This window comes from Lutjanus erythropterus, chromosome 13 (assembly GCF_056507025.1).
Source record: "Lutjanus erythropterus isolate fLutEry1 chromosome 13, fLutEry1.hap2, whole genome shotgun sequence".
In the NCBI taxonomy this organism is placed as follows: domain Eukaryota; kingdom Metazoa; phylum Chordata; class Actinopteri; order Lutjaniformes; family Lutjanidae; genus Lutjanus; species Lutjanus erythropterus.
In genome coordinates this window covers 12442087-12458549 of record NC_139329.1, presented here as the reverse complement: position 1 = coordinate 12458549, position 16463 = coordinate 12442087, and the positions used below count along the sequence as shown (strand labels likewise).

Sequence of the window (16463 nt, the reverse complement as noted above, 5' to 3'; positions counted from 1 at the left end):
CCTCCCTTCCACCTGGCTCCGGTCTTTTTGTGATGATGATGTGCCTTCATTCTTACAGTATCTTGTGTTTCAGTATGGCCGGGTTGGTCTGATCTCCTTGACCCTGCAACAGCAACATCTGTTCTCAGTACAAATAACCACTGCCGCACCCAGCTCAAGCCCTCTTGTACTCTGTTCTCATTTGCCTATTTATTTCCCCGTGTTTCCTCTCCTGAGGTGAGGAATGTGTGTGTGGTGGTCATGGTGGTCGTGATTCCCTGAGGTTGGGGCTTTCCAGGCAATTCAGTGATTTCCCAAGCTACTCTGTTCTCTATTCTTTTGCCCTTTTTTCTCCTCTTTTATCCAGCCCACTCCTCACTCCTCCCTTCATATGCTTCTCGTTTGTTGGGACTTTGTCAATCGCACAGGATCTGTTATAACATGTGTCTTTGGGACCCATCATCTGTCCCCGCCACAGTGAGGTTTTACCTGTGGATGGCAGAAGTCAGAGGAATTGTCACTGCAGTTTGGATCTCTGGACACCTTCTCCTACAATCAGCAGTGATGATCTTCTAACTCTGAAGGATTTTCTACACCAGCAGCTCCTGTGTCCAGTGAGGCATGTGATTATGATGGTTCGGGCAGTATGTGCTATGTTCATAGAGAGGGAATGTGTAGGAGTGTGTGTGTGTTTGTGTGTGTGTATGTAATGTGTTCAAGAGTGCAGCGTGAGGATAAAGTGTTCCTTGAGGTTTACCTAACCCCTGCATTAGTGGCAAGACCACAGTAACCACCTCCAGATGTTTGAGAGCATACTCTGATGAATTACAACAAGGCCAATGAACATCGGCCTCCTCACACTATAACTTACTCTTTGCTCCTTTTACATTGCCCAAGTTAATGCTTAATCCAAGCACAGACCCTTAATTGCTGAGGCCAAACCCTGTTTATGGGAGGGAGGTTACTTTAACACGAACATATCTGTCTTTGCAGACCAGGGGCAAACAAGCTCAGGGACTTCTTGGACTCATCTTGACCAGTCGAGCAACGGGACCTTCAGGGCCGACTAAAGGAAGTGGCCACCATGCCCAAAGAGTCTGCCACGTCCAAGGCTATCGCCATAGCCTTTGCCATCCTGACCGTCTCGGTCATCGCTGGCACCATCACCATGATCATTATGTACGAGATTCAGATCGAGTCATTGAACGCGACGGCCCGTCCAACCATCCCGACCACCACCACAGGACCACCACCCGTCTCGCGGCTGCCAAAGAATCTCATCCCTATTAAGTACGAGGTGAACCTGCAGCCTCACTTCTACACCCAAGTGCCTGAGAAGAAGGAGAATGTCACCAGTCCAAACCAGACAATGCTCTTCACCGGAAACTCTACTGTCGAGTTTCACTGCGTCCAGACAACTAAATCCATCTACCTCAACAGCAAGGACCTGAATGTCTCTCATCCTGTGGTGCTGAACACAGATAGCGATGAGAACATAGGTGTCACCACAATGAATAGTCCTGAAGACCAGACTGACTTCCTCGAGGTTCATTTGAATGAGGCACTAGAGGCAGGCAGAAACTACAGTTTGTTTCTGGCTTTCAGTGGCGAAATATCACAAAATCTTGATGGACTGTTTCTGAGCACATATGAAGTTAAACCAGCTCATGAAAATGATACAAACACAGAGAGGTGAGTAAAAGAATATTAAAATTATAAGTCCATGTATATGTATGTGTATATGTCTCTGTGTGTAGGATTTATGATTATAGTGTACAATGAAAATAGTTTTATGTTTAAAAAGTTAGTGTCTGGGCTGCCCTAAAATTTTAAACTTGACAGACAAGTTAAAATAATTTTATGATTCAAAATAAACTTTTCTAGTCAAATAAACATCAAATTCAGTTATACTTGAGATAACGTGTTCAATAAGCTTAAGAAATGAATTTGAATCAACAACTCTTCAGTCACACTGAGAAACATTACAAACGCCTGAATTCAACACTAACCTTCATCATGGTTCACAGTATATTCTTTATAATGAAAACCAGCAACCATGACTTACCTTAAAGTGTGTTAGAGACAAAGCAATTTCATCACATATATTTTCTTCTTCTTCAAAAAGGAAGGGACTCAGGAGAGTTTTAACTCTCAAGCGATGCATGTGGGCAAATCTGCTAATATGCTGATCATGTTTAATGAGTTGATTTATTTAAAAGTTGTTTAACAGTTTTAAAGAGTTCTGAAAATAAATGCAAGAAGAAGTTTAACTTGGAAAAAAAACAAACCTCTATATTTGTTAAGTCAATGAGAAAAGATAAAATGATTCCACTGTATTCCTTTATGATTTTTTACAGTGTATTTTGAGGGCATACACTGAAACAGTCTTGTCAGGATTTCCCCCAAGAAACCTTTAAGATTAAGATTTTACACTTGATGGCTTTTAGATGAAAAGACTCAAACTATTCTATAGATGAGTCCAATTTAGACTGTTTCATGGAAACTGAAAGAACATGTTGTGTATTGACTGCAGTTAAAAAGACTGCGTGAAGTGTTTACAACTCCAATCTGATTTTTGGTTATGATGTTTTCTTTGTAATCAGCAGTGTGGGGTGAGTTATATAAAAAATGGAATCAGTTACTCATTACACATTACTTATTAAGTCATTTTTTCCTTTTTCTAATCGCTCACCAGTAAAAGTAATCAGTTACATAACCAATTTTTTGCTAAAGTGCCTTTAAACAACCCCAAAGCCTCCACAACAGGTCATACACAGCCCTGATTCCAGAAAAGGTGGGACACTGTGTACATCAGAGGTCTCAAACTCAGATTAGCTTGGCACCGCGTCAATGTCCAGGTATTACAAGAGAGCGCAGTATCTCTGAAAATGTACTTTTTTGTTTCCTTTACTAACATGTGTTCATCATACCAAACAAAAACATGCAAACACTGGTTTCTGTTTGTTCTATACGTAAATAAGTCGAGCCTTGGACACAAACAATGTCTCTTCACGAACAATGTGAAATGAAATGTCAGTTGATAACTTGCTAATCCTCTCTGCCAATAAAAAGATATACTTTTTTGGATATAGAATATCAGCAAACTGTAATATGAAGTCCTTCAGAAATACATACACACAATACATTTTTCAGAATAGAATTCTGTTTTTTATTTTAATTGTATTTAGTTGAAGGGTAGTTTAAATTGGTATGAAACAACAAGAGAAAAAAAATATATGGCCCGGATCATATTACATCATGTTGCAGGCCAGAGGAGGAGGCGCCGAAGATTTTACTTGTCTTTTGAGAAAACAAATTTGTCCAACAATAAGTAGATTTTTGAGATGCTGAAAGAGAAATAAACTAGATGAGACCAAACCTAATCAGCAAACAAACACATCTGGATTAGAGTCAGTAAATCTAACAAAACACAATGTGAATCAGAGGTCTTAAAATATAGAGTGTTGCTGTTGTCCATTTATCTCCTACACTTGACAAAAAAGTCCTATTTTACTCAGAAGAATCAGACAGGTTTCATGGTTTAGGCTATTGTCCTGTTGGATTACTGTCTGCTAATATGACAGACCCGTGGGGTAAAAAGAATCAAAGCAATATATGAAGTCACTGAGTGAAGACGTGTGCTTACGCACATACTGTGCTAATGTGTGGATCGACACACACACACACACACACACACACACACACACACACACACACACACACACACACACACACACACACACACACACAGTGTGTCACATTATTTATACTCTGTTAAACCTACAGGTAACACGATATCCCTCTAGTCACCACTCAGTCATGTTTTCTCTGCTGTTTTTACACATTCATTTACAGTTATTGAAAGTCATGGATTCTGGCTTCCTGTGTGTGTTGTGGACAAAATGTTCACTGTTTCCACCAGCATTTGAAAGACACAAAAGCACATTAATTGAATTCAATGCTTAAACATAACAATTGAAAGTCATTTGTAATGGATTATTCTTCTTTGATACGTTTTATTTAGTGTTCCCTCAGTAAATACCTGATAATAAAAGGCTGACTGTCTGTATCTTTATTCATAGATTCCTTGTTGCTACCAATATGGAGCCCACAGATGCCAGGAGAGTGTTTCCTTGTTTCGATGAGCCAGAAATGAAAGCTGTGTTTAGAGTGACCATCATCCACAGGGATGGCACCAAAGCGCTTGCAAATGGGGAATTGGCAGGAGGTGTGTCATGACAACCTGATTACTGGACAAAGCAATTATAGATAAACCATAATAACATATCCTTCCTTATATTGGTCTGCTTTGTTCCTCCTCTCTGTCTTAGGTACCAATAACCTGCAGAATGGGTGGCTATACTCTACTTTTTCTGACACACCAAGGATGTCAACATACCTGTTTGCCTTCACGGTTACAGAGGGGTTCACACCAACCTCTTCTGTATACAAGGATAAGGCAATAAACGTATGTGTACTCCTGTTGATTTAAGATGAATCGACAGAAGTCATTGTCATTGTTTTTAGTATGGTGTTGACCTTGTAATTGTAGCAAGTTTAGGTATAATGGCATAAATTACTGCCTCTCACCTGACCTCTGTGTTTTGCTCACACAGACGTATGCTCGCTCTGAAGCCGCTGAAGCAGGACATGTTGAATATGCAGCTAAGATTACCGGGAAGATTCTCTCATTCTATGAGAGTTATTTGGGAATTGAATACCAACATGAAAAACTTGGTAAGACTTGATATGTCTGGATTGTTGTGTTGATAGATGATGGTAAAATGTGTCCCTGTCAAAAACTTCTTTCTGTGATGAAAATGACATTTACAACTTTGAAAAGTCAGCGCACTGGCTAACTAATTTACCATAGGTAGCTTCACAGCTAATGCACTGCTTGCTAGAACATTCACTGTGATATGTGTCCCATTTCTATCTCATGTGATATTAGTACTATCCATATATATAGATATCAGCATAATGTAGAATCTGTGGGCAAGAGACAAGAAAACAAGTTGGATTTTGGTATCAGAAGCGTTCTGGTTTCTATTTGTAGTGTAAAGCAAAAGAGGCAGAACACGTTGACCAAAATGCAGTCTGAGAACCCACTGGCATCTGACAATCCTCAAGCTTTTTATCATCTTTTTAAAAACCTATCTTAATTCATATGCATTTAATTGAGATTGGCTGCAATGTCGTCCAATCCCATTCTCGTGCCTCAAGTTGTTGGTCTGGAAAGTCTGAAACATTCCAGGATTGATATCAGTATGCTGAGTATCACTCAACTTTAAAACTCTGGGTTTAGTTAGGGCTTTAAGGCAGCAAAAAAAAACCAAACAAACAAAAAACTACTAGGTACTTTTGAAGAATATAACATACTACTGGCTAAACAATTTCATATAGATCATTTGCTCAGTTGTCCACATTTTATTCTTCCAGATCAAATTGCATTGCCAGACTTGGGTCCAGCAGCAATGGAAAACTGGGGACTGATCACGTACCAGGAGGGAGGACTGCTGTATGAAGAAGGAGTGTCCTCTCTGTTGCACAAGGAAGTGATTGCCACTCTCATAGCACATGAACTGGCACACCAGGTTAGAGGAAAACACCGGTACCCATAATAAAAAAATAACTGAATGATATGAGCTTTTTATTATGGCATCAAGGCACAAACTGTTTTTAAGTAATTCTGGATAAGAGAACTAAGTAAATGAGATTAATATTAATCCTACAATATCCTGCCTTATTTTATAGAAATGTTACATGACACTGTTATCTCAACTATCCATATCTTCCCTTTTTGTTGACAGTGGTTTGGAAATCTGGTGACCATGAAATGGTGGAACGATATTTGGCTGAATGAAGGCTTTGCCACCTACATGTCATACTTTGCAGTGGATGCCATTGACCACACATTTAAAATGGTAAATTCAGTCCAAATGATCCTTCTGCCTAATGAGGATTCTGCTTTAAAGAATTACACACACTTTTTACACACACATTTTTTCTTTTCTGTTGCAAAGCTTTTTGATTTGCGGCAATCATGAACACTGAGAAATAGACATGAAAAGAAGGCTTGATGCAAATAGGCATGTCAAGAAACATCATCATACCTTCATGTGGCCTGAATCATGCAACATGTGGTATTATCTCTATTTTTTTCCTCAGAAAGACACATTTATCATCAGGGACCTCCATACAGCATTTGAGGAGGATGCTCTGGCCTCGTCCCACCCTCTCAGTCCTCCACCACAAGACATCCAGACAGATTCTGAGATCACTGAGATGTTTGATGCTATAACCTACAGTAAGGTAGCGTGCCAAATGAGTCAAACAATGAATACACGACAGTCCTTGTGACCACAGCAAGGGTGTGCAGCAGAGACGCACACATTCATGGAACCATTATGAAAGGTTTCAGTTTATTTTCATTAGCAGGTCACCTATATTGATGTATTATGAAAATTAACATACCCATGTATTTTGTGTTCACTCTGTAGGGTGCAATGGTGCTGAGAATGCTGGAAGACTGGGTAGGAGAAACGACTTTTCTCGACGGGGTCAAAGTAAGCAGTGACTTTTAATCTAACCTCATTCAAATGGGGTGAAATTGTGCTTTAATCCCTATAAATGTGTCTGGTAGGGCTCAGCAGACTGTCCACGAAAGTCAAGACTAAAGCTGACTTTGAACACGCTATTTGACCTCAAATCATGAGGTGATCGATTTGATTTTCCTTTATTCTAGAATCAAGACTCAATCCTGACTCAGACTCAATCCTGCTTCAGAATCAGTGAAAAAAAAACAAATAATATAGTGTGAGGTTGGACTTAGAACACAAAGTTACAACTGTCTAAACTTAAGACCAGGCGGAAGATCAGTTGGTGCAACCTGCCCCTGAGGTCATAGTGCTAGAGGAGCACAATACAGAAAAAAACAGACAAGCATGTTCCTGGCTTGAAAGTGTTTTGCTGTTAGCTTGCCAGCTACCATAGTTTACCAACCCAGTGTGTAGACCTGTCATTAAAACACTAGATTGTTGTGTGTGATCTTTAAGTTGTGCAAATGTAGTTGGAAATGTCCTATCCAGTTGGTAATAAAACACAAGCTCTCTCTTAATTTGTCTTGGTCATGAAGTCAGTTACACAAGTGTATTTAATCATCAATGAACAACATTTCCATCACATATGCAGATCTGATTTGTTGACAATAACATAATCACTACTGCGCTGAAGTCTAACATTCCAACATCTGGTGTAATGTCTGTTGCAATGGAAAACAATAACAAGAAACAGGTTCACGATCCACATTTTTTGTCCACTTGTAGTTTCCACTGCCTCAAGCAAAATTAATAAGTGTCATATTCTCCCAGTGGGATGTAGCAGACAGATTACTAAAGCATAATATTGTTGCTGGCAAGAGTGATCAGAATCCTCAGGAGAGAGACAGACCTACAACACCTGGTTCATCATCGCTGTCCAAGTGTGACTGGCCAGAAAATTGCAGAAAACCTGTTTCTAGCAAAACATTAATTTCAACATCACTGGCTCCAACATTGCTAGCTGTGTTTGGATATTTGCATCCTGCTCTTTTGAATACAGAATTTCCTGCTGAAAATAAATTACACTGTTAACTATAACCTCTCTCTCTCTTGTTCTATCTGTTTTTGTGTTTTAGGCGTACCTGAAAGACTTCAAAAATGAAAATACTGACCAGAATGACCTCTGGGACTGCATAGAGAAGGTAGAGTCTTAGTTTTGGACAGTTTTATTTATTTTTGTTGCTGATTTTATGCATGTTTTGTTGATAAGTATAGTTATGACAACACTAATGTCATAGTCTGAATAATCATTTATCAGATTTTGGTATGTATATCAGAAAATATACCGACTTATGCTATGTTTCCAGCAAAGAAAGAAGGTTGCTGGTAATTATGATATTGCCAAAGTGATGAATACTTGGACCACTCAAACTGGCTATCCTGTCATCACCATCAATACCACAAATGGACACGTCTACCAGAAACGCTTCATGTTCAATGACTCCGCTGAATCTAGGTATGTGCTGAATGGACATTGCTTCAGTGTTAATAATTTTCAGTTTGGTTAAAGCCAAGACAGTAAAAAATAATCATCATAACAAACCAGTCATTTAAACGTTAAGCATTGTCTTTTTTCTTTTTCTAAAAAAGTTGATAATTTGTTGATTTTATTGAAAGCAATAAATCATTGGGTGAAAATCAGTTTGCAGTTAGAACAAATAGATTTACAATGGCATGAAAGAGTTACAGGGTTTGTTGTATTTATTTATTCATATATTAATCAAAAAATTTGAAGGCATTTGATATAATGAATCATATTACGCTTCAAAATATAGCCAAACTTATTATAGTTATTACATAGACATGTCATAAATGGTTAAATCATTTTTGCATAACAGGCAGGCAAGTCCCACAAGGCTTAGTGCTGGGCCCTAAACTTTTCCTTTTATGTATTAAAGCTACACTAATCCATATTTTTAAATCAACAATGGATCAAAGGGCTATATGTAATGTGGGAGGTTCCACTCATATTTATGAACTCATGTACTATGTAATATGTGTACTTGAAATTTTGTCCAATGCAAACCCTAGGTGGACAATGCAAGCAGTATGGCCGAAAACTGGTTCCAAATTCATGACTTCAGGAGGCTGGTCTAAGATTAGAGATGATCCTTTATCTCTGCTATGTTTCCAAAGGCCAAAGTTGGATCATAAATCTTTCTTCCAGTTAGACATCGTGATCACTTCACACTGTTTAACTCCCACAGAGAACAGTTGTAACCAAATAATGAGAGTCGGTTTCTTGCATCTGTTTCGGTTTGGAAAATACAATTACTTCATCAATGCCACCTTGTTTAACAAGTATTTCTCTGCCAGGCCTGCATGAATTCCCTGCAGCTGATTACAGTAGATTATACATTTGGCCACATGGAGTGCTTTGAAACAATGTTGTGTAACTATGTACTCCATAACACTGCCATGGTGAGTTACACACTAATTTAACCTGACATGGTTTGAAGTAGCTTGGGCAATATCCAGACCAGAACAGCTCTGGACTGGATCATGAACATCCTAGCCATATCATAACCTGTACTTGTTTATTATACCTGGCTCTTTGTCTTTGTTTTTCTGTCTCTTCAGTCTTCTGTGGTTCATCCCAATCACAGTCTTGTCAGAGTCTCTTCCCATCATCCTGGATACTGAAACAGGTAACAGAATATACAACACCTCACTGTTATGTCAGGCTCACAGAGGACTAGACAGAAAAATTCTTGGACATGACAGAGACAGATGACCAGATACACAAGATTACATTCTCTCCTTACTAGTTTTTCATTTTCTTTATACTGTACCTTTGATTTGTGATCTATAGTCAGTGAAGTATAACTTACCTTTGACCAATGTTTGCCTTAAAGAAACGAAAACTGCATTAGAGTCTAAGAATGGAGAGTGGATCCTGGCAAACGTCAACTGCACTGGATACTACAGAGTCAATTACGACCCAGAGAACTGGGAACGTCTCCTGACTCAGCTGGAGACAAACCCAGATGTGAGTACTGAGCCAAATAATGAGTTAGTAAATCACAGAACAGAGCAGAAACCAGTCTTTATCTGCATATTGTACATTGAACTCAATAAGGAAAGACATTTTAAAAGCTGCTTCTTACTGGAATATAAAATGATTACAGGTTGTTCTCTGATGACTTAGCACTGATGCTCTTGGAGTTTAGCAGACTGAGTTAAATCTTTGCCCTTTTTTCTAAATCTGAACTGTCCGATAAATGTAGAATCTGCCAGTACTACTTTCTATCTACTAGAAGGAAAACAGTTCCTACATTAAACTGCTCACAATAAGGTCTGTGGACTATCTTGAGTAACTGGGTCATGATTTCTGGAGAGAGACATTGCTGCTGAGTTTTTCAAATGAATTTTTTTTAGCACTTTGTGCACCACAAGGCGAGTGACATATAGTTCTATAATATTTGAGAGAAGGCAGAATCTCTACAGCTGATATCTCCAAAACTGTATCTCACACCAAAACAATCTAGTTTCATACATAGCATTATTGCCCAAAGTTAAAATGTTTTTAGGGTGAACTGTTCCTTTAATAAGTAGACAGTGGATAAACTGCCGGTTTGCTGTGTTTTTTGCATGATAGGCAGTTCACACAATCCAGACAGTCAAACAGCCTTGAGTGCAACCACTTGGTACCAAAGATTCATTCTTTGTGTCTCTACAACATGGGGATAAAAATGTTATTTATATGTTATACCATCTTGTGTTGCGAAGTACATTTAGTACTCCAACACAAGTCTTTAGATCCAGGGATAGTTGATTTGGCAAAAGCATCATTTAAGTCAAATCAACTGATTTAGATTGACCAGTCCTTTCAATGCACTGTCCTTTTGCACTTTTTATTTGCATGGATTTTTTTTTTGTTTTGTTTTGTTTTTATGTATGAGCTGTTTGATATGAAGTTGCTGCCTTGTGTGAGGCACTTTGTAATGTGTTTAGAGAAGTGTAGAATGCATACAGTCGCAGATGTCTGAATGTTTGGGATCTTTGTAAGCTGAAATGTCAGCTGTCACGTAATCTTGCTCTTGTTTTTTAGCGGATCCCGCTGATGAACAGAGGGCAGCTTGTCGATGATGCATTTAACTTGGCAAGGTAATGACTTTGACTTCAGTTGATCCAGACTTCTACAAATCATTTTTTTTGTATGTTAAACGTGTTGTGATTCTGTAATAGTAATGTGTTGTAATTTGATCTCACTAAGTCTAATTTCTGCTTTCCTCAGGGCCAAACTTGTTGATGTGCCTCTGGCTCTAAATTCAACCCGCTTCCTTCGGACTGAGATGGCATACATTCCCTGGGAATCAGCAGTCAGGAACCTTGAGTATTTTGTCCTTATGTTTGACCGCTCTGAGGTGTATGGACCCATGCAGGCATGTGCCATTCATACATTCTTTATAACTTGTGGTGTTCAAAATGAAAAACTAACTAAATAGTTCTGTGCTGGGTGCAAAAGCTGGATTTAACAGACTCACTGTGATTACCTGTTGGTGTTAATGTTTATCCCTCATCGAAACAGATGTGCAATAAAAAAAAATGTTATTTTGCTGCGTGTAATCCCGAAACTGTAAATCCGTCTCTTCCTGCAGGTATACCTCCGGGAACAGGTTTCAGGCCTGTACGCCCACTTCAACAATATAACACAGAATTATTCACAGGTCCCAGAGGATCACTCCGCACAGTAAGGATGAATTTTACTGACCCCTCAGGGACAATATAATTTGATTATTTACTCAGTACTTTACTTTACTCACTTACAGATTTAGAAACTCAAAGTCCTGTCCAGGAGTGCAAATGCATTTCAGATGTGCGAGTCTGCATCATTGTGACAGTGACAGATGTGTAGACACTGCTAGTACCTTGTGTACTTAAACAGAACCACTTCTCAAGAAGTCAGGGATTATTTATGGTGAAAAATACAATAAATGTGAACTTAAGTGAATGATTCTTTGGTATTAATCTTTAGAGTGTCTCTGTAATGATAAAATGATATACAAAACAAAAAAGTAGCTACAAAGCTTGTTGTAGAGCATTTACCAGTGTCTTAATAGTAAAATACAATAATCCATCTGCTCTTTACATTCACTTTTAATAAGAAAAATACTTTACCACCATAAATTAAATAGCGGATAATGTAATTCATCATGCATATTAATTCATTTTAATACTATTATTAATTGAAGCTGTATTGATCAATATTTAATATTAACATCAATTTTGAAATTGGTGTAGATCAAAACAGAACTAAACGGAGTGATTATTAGGCTTACATTCATTAGGTGGACACAAACATGACTGCAAATGAATGCTAATATTGGTCCGTGTCTGCTGAATGGTGTAAATAGTTGCTAACTATTGTTTGTTAACACATTATCAGTGCTGTGTGCCTTTATCCCGACATGGCAAAAAATACAAACAAACAAAAAAAGAACCAGTTAATGCAGCTTTAAGCAATCCATGATCAATGTATAAAGTGTATTTGGTTCCTAATCATGGAAACAGTGGTTTGACAAAATAATCTTAACTCAAGATAAACTAACTAGCTTTCTTAAGAGCTTTGAAAAGCCTCTATCCATCTTCTTCAAAATACATTACTTTACATTTAATGTCATTTAGAAGCTGTGCACTTTTTATATAAAATGAAATTGTGATTGCTTTGCTCCAAGGCACAGCCAGATCCTCGCCGTCAAAGTGGCATGTTCCAATGGACTCCCAGACTGCTTAGCGATGGCTTCAAAAATGTTTGCCGACTGGATGAACAGCAACACCTCAACTAACCGGTAAGTACAATACTGTATATAATTTATCTAATATAATTTCTCCTTCATACCTTCTGAAAATCTCCTGAACTTGCACATTTGCTAAAAAAAATGGCCTCCCTGTAATAGCTTTCATTATATTCTGTAGCTTTACCCTCCAGCAATGATTTAATACAGGTAGGTGTCATTTAATCACTTTGTGTCAATTGTTGGTGGCTGCTGTTACGACATCGTGATTCTTATCTTTAAAGCTGCACTTAATCAGATTTTTATATTAACACACTCTCTTAAATCACAAAATGGGGCAACCATGGACAACATTTGTTTTTCAAATCTCCAGTGCTTTACAGATGCTACATAGCCTTTTGGAATCGGTCATGTACAAAGTTTCTAGGTGCAACTTTAAAGTACAAAGACATTCACTCTCCATTACAGTATATGTTCATTACTTTAACACACATGCATGAACATGCACTTGCCTTTTTTGAGCATACACATGCATGAAGTGTGTTCATGCAATTGTATTTATCCACATCTGTATGTGGATATGTGTAATCCATCAATCAACAAATCCTTATCTCAATTAAGGATAGACAACGTTGTGTGTTATAAAGCATTATAAGTATTATAAAGCCCCCTTGTGATAGTGGGCTGTATAAATAAGACTGACTTGACTTGACACTGTGTTTGCATGTACACCAGCACTCAGTCACAATTGGTCCAGTTGAATTTAAAGGTCCAGTGTGTAAGATTGTAAGAGGTGAAAGTAAACCAGATGGGTTAAATGTTCAGTATGCAAGCTAGTATGCTGTTGGGTAAGAAAATGTCAAATCAACAACAGTCCAGAACAACCATGAAAACTGGAAAATGAGACAGTCCTGATGTAGGGGAAATAACTGTGTGTGCATGCGTGTGTGTGTGTGTGTGTGTGTGTGTGTGTGTGATTCAGCATCCCCACCAATCTGCGGTCTGTAATCTACTGCCAAGCTTTGGCTGCTGGCGGAAAGAAAGAGTGGGAGTTTGCCTGGAACAAGTTCCAGAATTCCAATGACATCTCAGAGAAGTACCAGCTCCGTGAAGCGTTGTCTTGCACCAAGAAGATCTGGCTGCTCAACAGGTGGAGTCAACAGATAGTGATGTGTCATGCACAGAGCTATATCAGTGCTATTTTTACTGTGTATATAGTCACTTCTGTCATTACAGACACACCTATGATAAGGCGAATCCTTAATGTACAGGATTTATTAAGTGATTAGCTAGTCACTGCCTTCCTTATCTTGCAGATACCTGGAGTACACTTTGAACCCTGACAAGATACGTCTGATGGATGTTGCCTCCACTATTAACTACATAGCCGCAAACGTGGCGGGGCAAGCGTTGGCCTGGAACTTTATCAGAGCGCACTGGGAATACGTCAGTCAAGTGTAGGTTGCTTCTCACATTGGTTCTTGCAGATTATATCTTGTTTTCGGAGTCATGAACAAGTATTTCTGATTGTGTAGTTGGGTTTGACCAATAAAGATTTTAAAAGGAAGACTTGATGTTTGAGGTTGATGATAGGCAGTATTTTGCGTCAGTGCTTAAACGTTTAAATTTAGCCTTTTTTTTTTTTATTCCAACAGATTTCCAAGAAAATTACAAGTATTCATGGCTTACCCCAGAACATATGTTTGTCAGGGACCAGGGTGGAGAAGCCAGCGCTAACACAGCAGTTAGACTGGGAGAAATCTGAGCTGTAACAGAAATGAAATTCTTTTAATGGTGTTTAGCTCTTAAAGCTCTGTCAGATATTTTTTTTGTTATGCCTCTTGGGGACAAAACTCTTCCAACTAGCCAAAAGTAGCACACTTTTGTCATATTATGGCTGACATGTACACTGAGCTCCATCAACATTAGGCCGATTAGCTGTCATGTTTTCATCAACTGGATTGATGTTAGTTCTGTATTCCCTAGCTATAAATGCTCCACTATGCTCGTCACTAACATTGTCTGTCTGCTGTTTGATGCCAGGAAGAAGTGCAGGAATTTAATGGCAGCCACGATGGCCATGGCCACTGTGCACCCTCAATTTTGCCTTATACTTCTTAAAAAATAATACACCTGAAGCCACAGTGGTCTTGATTCCACACCTGCGATGCCCAGGCTGATTTTGCCATTTCCTCCTCTGCCTTTTTCCTGTCACTACAGCTTTTAGACACCAGTATCTTCTGCTGAGATTCTGATTGGGCAACAACAAGTCAAAATGTGGTTCAGATAAGCAGTGGTATGTTAGTTTTCGAACATGGTATGAATTGCTGGAAAACTGAGCTATTCAAGTGTTCAAGAGAGAGAAAGTGCTCAAGCTGCCAACTGAGCCGACAGGACTGTGATTTTCTTCTGGATGTACTGCTGCTCACAGCTGCATCACAGAGATCTGAGAGCCTCATCTTGCCTTACAGCAGTTGTTTACAGAGGCTTGCAGATTTTGAAGTGACCTGCAGTCGAGTTTCTTGAATAAACAGACACTACCATAAAAGAACAGGCTATAATTAACAGTGGCTTATAAACATCTTGCACAGCATCAGTACAAAGGTCTTCTTATTTAATCAGTGCTTATCACTCTCCCTCATAAAGTCCCCACTGTCTATGCTGTTACTAAGAGGCGTAGTTGATCCATATCAAAGCTTAAATAAACGTAACAGCCCGGATTTCAATTCAGGAGCACACAGTAACATCCGAGATTTATCTAAATCAAATAATTGGCAGGGATTCAAAATGATCTGTTCATCAAAAGACATTCTGACTGTCCAGATTTTAGTGTCATTCATTTCTTCCAGAATATAATCCAGTTCAGACTTGTTAATAATATATAGTTTATTAAATCCACTTAACTGAAACTAAAAGTTTAATACAACCATCCTGCAATGAATTCTACCATAACAAAGGTTCTAAAGTTCAGCTGTTGTTAAAACTGTTTTTGAGAGTTGTTTTGAGAGGCTGTAGTTTGCAGTGCTGTTGAACTGTACTGTGTTGTTCTGAAAACTGTTTCTAATATTTTCTCCACTCTGCCTCTCTCTGCTGCCAGGGGTGCCTCAGGGCTGATCATGGGAGTGACCAGTAGGTTCTCCACACAGTTTGAACTGGAGGAGGTAATTTAGTGATGCTTTATTGCACCACAACGATAATACCAGTGTGCAGTGACGTCAAATGAAAACTGTCTTTCCTGTCACGCATCAGTAACTGATTTATCTTGAATGAGTAAGATGATACATGATGATGTCTTATCTCAAGTCTCTGTGTTATTGTGGCTTCTGTTGGTTTTACCTCTGAGCCAAAACACTTCACTATATCATTTCTTATTTATAGTTATATATATATATATATATGTACACATATATATATATAGAATGATGGCATATCATCTCGTAATTATGAGAAAACCATCTTATGACATAATTATGAGACCTAGCTTCCATTTTTTTCTTTAGTGAATTCAATGTGCTTCCATAGCAATAATATCAATGTAATAATATCAATGTACGCTCTGTTTCTGTACAGCTGGAACGTTTTGCAGCCAGCTATGACCTGGATCAATGGACAATGAACCAGGCGATAGAGCAAACCAAAGTCAACATCCAGTGGGTCAGCGAGTACAAAGATGTTGTACTAGAGTGGTTTGAAGGACAAACATCTTCATAGAGTGGAAAAACACCTTTCATTCCTACTCCACTAAATCCACCTCAACAAGAACCAATCAAGAGAATTCACTTTTCCAGGAAAATGGACCAAGGAAATAATCATGAATTAAAAGACTCAATTTCCCACCAAACAATTTACCAAACTGAACCATGAGTGTGCTGTACATAAAACTGGTATGTATTACAGTACTGATAATTCATGAGAGACATGTAGGACTTGAGACCAAAGTGAGACACCAGAGTGTTTATGTATATACTCAGATGCATTATTTATACAAATATTCAAGGTAAACAGCCAAAGCAACAAGATTTTGACTCTGCTGTTTGTGATTTTTGCACATGATGCCAATACAGCTACAGTCAACTTTAAAGTGCACTTATGTGTGAAAATGTTTTTTGCTTTAAAAAGAAAAAAAAATCAGAATCACCTTGTTCCT

The 16463-nt window shown here is 38.4% G+C and overlaps 1 protein-coding gene across 1 annotated transcript; it reads left to right on the top strand.

Annotated features, from left to right (window-relative positions):
* The first annotated feature begins 416 nt into the window (after nucleotides 1-416).
* On the top strand, nucleotides 417-16397 carry anpeplb (alanyl (membrane) aminopeptidase-like b). The gene is made up of 21 exons (XM_084733962.1): nucleotides 417-598; nucleotides 973-1671; nucleotides 4062-4207; nucleotides 4311-4447; nucleotides 4596-4716; nucleotides 5419-5573; nucleotides 5790-5903; nucleotides 6148-6291; nucleotides 6480-6545; nucleotides 7655-7725; nucleotides 7891-8034; nucleotides 9159-9226; nucleotides 9434-9567; nucleotides 10630-10685; nucleotides 10816-10963; nucleotides 11180-11271; nucleotides 12257-12370; nucleotides 13299-13466; nucleotides 13633-13773; nucleotides 15414-15477; nucleotides 15887-16397. Exons 2-21 carry the CDS (start codon nucleotides 1064-1066, stop codon nucleotides 16025-16027), a joined length of 2832 nt encoding a protein of 943 aa, XP_084590088.1. The 5' UTR covers nucleotides 417-598; nucleotides 973-1063; the 3' UTR covers nucleotides 16028-16397.
* The last annotated feature ends 66 nt before the right edge of the window (nucleotides 16398-16463 follow it).

What these genes read in the sequence shown, in the direction of transcription:
- anpeplb (XM_084733962.1), top strand. Translation starts at nt 1,064, where the DNA reads ATGCCCAAAGAGTCTGCCACGTCCAAGGCTATCGCCATAGCCTTTGCC. An exon ending in AATGATACAAACACAGAGAG is followed by an intron (nt 1,672 to 4,061) that starts GTGAGTAAAAGA and finishes CTTTATTCATAG; the next exon opens with ATTCCTTGTTGCTACCAATA. An exon ending in TGGGAATACGTCAGTCAAGT is followed by an intron (nt 13,774 to 15,413) that starts GTAGGTTGCTTC and finishes CTCTGCTGCCAG; the next exon opens with GGGTGCCTCAGGGCTGATCA.